The sequence below is a fragment of the Erigeron canadensis genome, chromosome 4 (assembly GCF_010389155.1).
Source record: "Erigeron canadensis isolate Cc75 chromosome 4, C_canadensis_v1, whole genome shotgun sequence".
Taxonomy (NCBI): Eukaryota; Viridiplantae; Streptophyta; class Magnoliopsida; order Asterales; family Asteraceae; genus Erigeron; species Erigeron canadensis.
This window is the reverse complement of record NC_057764.1, coordinates 30,017,046-30,023,513: the sequence shown is the minus strand read 5'-3', so window position 1 is coordinate 30,023,513 and position 6,468 is coordinate 30,017,046. Positions and strand designations below refer to the sequence as shown.

Here is a 6,468-nt window from a genome sequence, read left to right as displayed (position 1 = left end):
GGTAGAAGAAGGCATCGTCGGTCAAGAAAGAACAATGGAGGGAAGATGCATACATCAACTCAACAAATGATTCATGGGTGATTATATATACAACTAGCTAGTTCTACGCATGTTGCTAGCATTCATTCATTATTCATCGTTTGTACAAAGTACTGGTATATGAAATTGTAATAACACAAGTCTTGATCTAGACTAGCTATAATGATATAACATGATTTATATATTCATATCTCCTATTTTTTTCAAAATTCGGGCGCATTTGTTTAAATTTCTACTCTGAGAATTGGAAGCATATTGTTGAGATATTGATACATATTTTAGACACGACGAATCCAATCTTAGATCAGATCCGGCAAAGCAAATGGGAACAATTACCATGTCATTGAACTTATACAACCAACATGACATTTTAGAAAACCAAAAGGACTATTTATAATCAGATGGATATAGTGTCTTGTATTTGGTCAGAAAGTGGATTTTGACTTGATCCTTCCCTTACTCGAGCACTTCTGTGTTGGAGACGTTGGTGTAATGTCTCAGACATCTGAGTGAAGAATTCCGGATCCCACCTGTGTATCAACAACGGATCTTCAGCGTAGCAAATGTATATGGACGTAACCGCACTTTCCACCACCACCATAGCCAACCCAACCTACCATTAATCCATCATAGTGATATTTAATCTCAAAAGTTATGTAATGTCTAAAGCATTAATAAAAAAATTGGCAAATAAACTACCAAGACCATGCCCATCAATAGGGCAGTAGACCCCATCATCAACTCTCTGTCAGAATGTTTAATCCTGGTCAAAACTACAGCACATGTTCCGGTAATCAGCCCACCCAAGAGTGTACCCATGAGTAAAACTGCCCCCGAACAGTCATAGGCAATTAGCGCTTCCACACCAGTGGATTGAAATAACTCCCACGCATCTCTTGCCGAGTGATTGAAGCTTTTGCCATACACTGCAATCTAAAATATACAAGATGGATGATTTCATATATAAAATCTGTTTTTAAAAAGCCCAGAATTTGGTCTACTGTTAAAAAAAATTAAGCACCTGTACATATGCATATTTGTTGAAGAAACGAACAAGTGTCTCTACTAGATGAAACAGGAAATCGACACAGCATAACAGACACTCATTATTGCCAATTTTTGACCTGAATCCCCTGATCTGAAATACAGAACAAGTTTTAGGACCGGCACTGACACTGAGATTGAATTCAAGAAAAATGAAACAGAATGATAATATACCTCCCACCGAAGTGTGCGAATAGCAGCTGTGAAAAGAGAGCCGTAACAGATGCTCCCAAAAGAAGTAGTTACAGCATACCGTAAAGATTGAAGCAATGGGTTCCTAGGCATTGATGCAGCCTCTCGGCCACCATGGATAAGCACAAGAAACACCATACCGGATACGATAACATGAACGGTATTACAAAGAACCGCCCCTGTCCAAAACAAACTCACTGAGAAAACCTGCATGCCAAATTTACAGTTTTTGAAAATGTGCAAAAGAACAAACTTTGACGTTATTAGCAATACAATTTAGCTCATAAGCAAAACTGGCCACCTCACCACAAGAAGCCACCAGCGTCCACTATCTCCTATGCTGGATGCCACAACACCAGCAGCGCCGAAAGACCATAATGCTAGCCAAAGTAGCATGACTAGCATAAAAGCACACGCTACTTTCATAACTTCCGGAAGAGTCCATACCATTTTCACAGCTCTTTGCAGAACCAACATCGTAAATGGAAGTCTATATAAAGTCCAAAGAACTGGTTGAGAAGTTAAGACTTTTATATGTCTGAAATATATACATACACAAATTGAGATATGTTATTACCTGTCTATCACTGACAAGATATATAAGAACTGTAACCCAGAACACATGGCAAAAGCGATACCCCAAAACACAAATTTTCCCCAAAAACACAAAACGCTGAGAACCGCAAGATAAGTAGTCAATATATGGACAGAGACTCTCATCATCTGATCTGAGCGCGAACCAAGCAGCAATAACCAAGCCCATCCAATAACTGTACTAATTGCACCAGCGATAGCATATAGTGGCCAGTAGTCCTCGGTTAAACCAGGTTGATTTTCAAGAAACCTATCTGTATATTGATCAATGTTAAGCCTATCTTTCTTCCTAAACCTATTTAATCCAAGTACACCAAGAGCAAGACCTGCTACGATTAAATGTAAAAGAAATATTCCCAGCCAGAAAACATCTCGCCAATGGCGTGAACCTCCAAGAGTTGCTCCCATTGGTACGGTGTTACCACTGTCTTCACTTAAGTGACTTCTCCCTATACTCTACAATACAGTGTCACCCATCAATCAGTTATTTAATGAAAGTTAATAAGACAGGCATCAACAATCCTATAGACCAATTGCCACCAAAAGATACGGGGTATTTAATCAGAAAACATCTATAATCCCATCTAAATGGACCGTAGGTTTGCCAGTTAATAATGATTATTAGCAGGACAACGTATGTTTGCTCATTACTTACGATAAATACTAGTATACTACCAAAGACAAATATTTTGAATCTACAAATTCAATAAAAACTCTCTAGGCCAAACTATAAGAAAATGTATCCAACCAAACACGAGTTGCTATTGTATGTACTGGACAATGTAATTGCCTTTTGGTGAAACGAACTTTCAAAACATACCCTTTGATAAAACAAACTTTCATTACACCATTTTGATGTAACCAACTTTCATCATTTTTTTTTTTACTATTTTGGTGCATCAAACCATACCTAATTTGCAATCGTATGTAATATGTATCGAATTTTAAAACTTACCTTTTCATGTACCATAAAATTTGTACGTATCGAATTTTAAGGCTGTAGATCCTTTTCTATCTTAGATGTAACCTGGAAGCAGCCTCTCTACACCGTCGTTGTAGGGGTAACGTTGTCTATATCTTAACCTCTCCCATACACCGTCAAGGTATTGTGACTCAAAACCCGTGGAAGACGGCATTGGATGCTTACTTTTACCATTTCATGAACCAAACTCATGAGGTAAATTTAAAACTACACCTATTTTTATATTATTTTCAAATTATTCCTGGCATGTAAACCATATAAGTTGTCACGTCATCAAAACAGAATACATTTGTTACAATAGTAGCTACTTTAAAGTTTGTTACATCAATAGTTCAAACCCGAAGGTGAATACATACAAATACAATAGCAAAAGGTGCAAACCAGAATACATTTCTTAAAACTGATCACTCTAACTACATCAATTTTCTGCTTAAATACTCATTTAATCAACAATTTACTTCCACATTAACTACGATTAGTAACAAACTGAAGCGGGCGGTAATTACGATCACAAACAAACAAACAAAACCTTATACTATAACAATGCATATAATAATAATAATAATAATAATAATAATAATAATAATAATAATAATAATAATAATAATAATAATAATAATAATAATAATAATAATAATAATAATAATAAAAGTATTACATAAAACTATTTTTATACTAGTGATTCAAAAAATTGAACATAAAAAGTACATATATATATATATATATAAAAAGTTAAAACCTGCTGCGCCGTGGTCATGCTACCGGCATCATCATCGTCAGAAGAAAACTGGCTCTGAGTGTGATTCATTTTTATTAATTAATAATTAATTAATTGATTAATTAGTATTGTTATAATAAATACGTACTAAGAAAAGAAAAGGAAAGAAAGTGAAATGCAACGGCCGGACAAAACATAAAAGTGAGTGATCAAATGTAGGAACAGTTACATTCAGAGAGAGACAACAGACAGATGGGGGATAATGTTAATCTTAACTAACTATATAGATTATTTATTTTTGACAACTTTGTTTTAGATAAATAATAATTAGATATTGGAAAGATACTTTCTTTTTTAGAAAAATATTTTAATGCATGTTTTCTGTTAAAGCTATTGTACTCTTTCTACTAAAGAATCTATGTTGGTATAATATATGTGGATTTTCTTTATTTTTTTAATGATTGAGTTTGTGGTATACAAGTCATTTCACATCTTATAAATGTATGATAACATTGTGTTGGAGAAATCGTGCATTTGGTTAATTGCTTAAGGTTTCAATGACAGATGTAACTTAAATAGTTTTACATTTTTTTTATAAAAAAATGGCTTTAATAAGTTACAAAACCGTTTTTGATGGTTACATGTTGGATGAGTTAACGTTAAACTTTGTTATTTTAAGATTAAATAAATTTTGTTAACATTGTTACAAGGGTATTGGATGAACTACTGGACAAACTTTGCTAAATACGAGTAACAAAGTTTGTCTAATAACTTAAGACTAGGTAACAAAAATTACAGAACAGTTTTGATGATTACATGTTGGTTATTCATTATGTTTGCTAAGTAACAGATTTTGTTGCTAAGCACATTTTGTTTGCTCGCGTTATAAATTCATTGAGTTTCGTAGTCTAAGTAAATATTGTTAAAATCGTCACATGGATTGTTGCCTTTAGTAGTCATGCCCCTCAAGAGGTCATGACCCACTTGACTTTCTGTATTCATTATTTAAGACCAAATAACTAATACTGTACTAAATAACTTTCTTTTTGATCAAATCAGAATTGTTATTGTTCAAAAAAAATAATAATAATAATAAATCAGAATTGTTGATTTGGTAATCAAATGCTCTGAAAGCAACCTTAGAGCTTCTTCTACTATCGGCTCGGAAAATCAAGGGTATTGTCGATTAGAAGCTAGAATGTATATCCATTGTTTTAATCAAGTATTTCGGTTGATTAATTATCATTAAACTAGCCTTTCTAAGAGTTTTCAAAGCCAGACATCAAGCCACTTCTTATTTTTGATGATGACTAGTTGTCGTTTATAACTTTTGTCATATAGGTTTCCGCTTTAGCTTTTGGTAATTTTAAATCTACTTTTAAGAAAAGCATGGTCCAACTTCATAAATTTGCCACATGCCTTCAGTATTTCATTGGTCAAGTGACTCTAATTGTGAACGTTTTGGTTGTATTTACCTTTTACACTTTAGTATGGTTTGATTCTTGATCAAGATTCTAATGTTGGTTGAATGATGTATATGTTTCTTTCTCAATTTTATCATAACATTTAAATCAATAAAAAATATTGTATTTTGGAATCAAAAAGAAAATATTTTTTTTCTTTTGATATCGTCGGGATAAAGATTTATTCAATGTTTTTATTTTCAAGGAAATAATCTTATCTAATGTACGTACGTTAAAAAAAGTTATACTTTCAATATTAAAAGTTCACTTTTGAATTTTATAATATGTGACAGCTATATAATGCATCTTAATTGAAGCCCTTAAGACTTTGTTTAGCAAATTAAATCTCTTCTTTAATTTTATTTTATTTTTTTAAAAAAAAAAAGCTTTATTGGACTATATATATCTCCAACTTTATATAAAAAGTTATCTAAACTGATGTACTAAATTGAATTAGTATTATTTTAATGCAACATTAATAACTTTTATCCATTTTTTTTATCAAATTTGATCTTTGATATATCACACGAAAACATAAAGTTATAAGACATAGTGAGTCGGCATTGTGATCATAATGTGTAATTGGAATTTTCTTTATGCTTGATATATATCCTTAGATATGATTATACGAATTACGAAGTGTTTTTTAGTTAAACTTTGATGTTTGACGATATATATATACCACATACACATTGAGTGAATTCAACCAAATGACAAATTTCCACAAAACGATAATTGAACGTCACTACTATAAGATTCTAGTCCACTACACATATACAACCACCATTTAACACAATTAACTTTTGGGCAAGCATTTATATCCTAGGCGTATGACGTTGATTGGCTCACACGTCCGATCCAAAAACAATATGATTGAAGTAGTAGAAAGATGAAGGGAAAAAAAAAAGGAAATAACCAAAATTGAAGTTACCAACTACATGGAAATAAAAGAAAGTAAAATGGCATGATTTTATATAAATGATATATTGTTCTATTTCGCATCTGTCAACAACCACTACAACAAATATGTTATTTCTTAACACTTTTTAAAAATATTAAAAAAGTTGTTAACTTGTTCACACTTATAAATGTGTGAAAAAGAACTCACATTTAAAACTGTGAATAAAGTTAAAGGATCAAAAAAGTTTCACAATTATATATGTAGAAACAAAAAGTTCGCATTTTCAATTGTCTAAAAATATATAATTGTTCACATTTAAAAGTGAGAAAGTAATTTGTGACACCAAATTTCCTCACACAAAAGGAAGTGCGAGGAATTTGAGTGTGATAAATTAGCTCTCACACTTTTAAGTGTGAAAATGCTTAACATTTTGTTTATACATGTGAAAAAAGTATGACTGTATTAATTTTTTCACACTTGTAAGTGTGAAAATTTTTTATACAATTTTAAATGTGAACAAATTAACAATTTTTTT

General features: G+C 31.9%; 1 protein-coding gene across 1 annotated transcript; it reads right to left on the bottom strand.

The window, feature by feature from the left end:
• Positions 1-283: 283 nt before the first annotated feature.
• On the bottom strand, positions 284-3,696 carry LOC122596449 (CTL-like protein DDB_G0274487). The gene is made up of 7 exons (XM_043769028.1): positions 3,591-3,696; positions 1,853-2,325; positions 1,582-1,765; positions 1,258-1,482; positions 1,061-1,177; positions 739-972; positions 284-652 (listed from the first exon to the last, which is right to left on the bottom strand). The coding sequence occupies exons 1-7, from the start codon at positions 3,657-3,659 to the stop codon at positions 437-439; spliced, it is 1,518 nt and encodes a 505-aa protein (XP_043624963.1). The 5' UTR covers positions 3,660-3,696; the 3' UTR covers positions 284-436.
• Between the last annotated feature and the right edge of the window lie 2,772 nt (positions 3,697-6,468).

Bases quoted from the DNA above. Each gene is read 5' to 3' on its own strand.
- LOC122596449 (XM_043769028.1), bottom strand. From the start codon at position 3,659: ATGAATCACACTCAGAGCCAGTTTTCTTCTGACGATGATGATGCCGGT. The intron at 1,178-1,257 runs GTATATTATCAT...TCTGTATTTCAG, and splicing joins TTCGCACACTTCGGTGGGAG to ATCAGGGGATTCAGGTCAAA. The intron at 973-1,060 runs GTGCTTAATTTT...TGTATATTTTAG, and splicing joins ACAAATATGCATATGTACAG to ATTGCAGTGTATGGCAAAAG.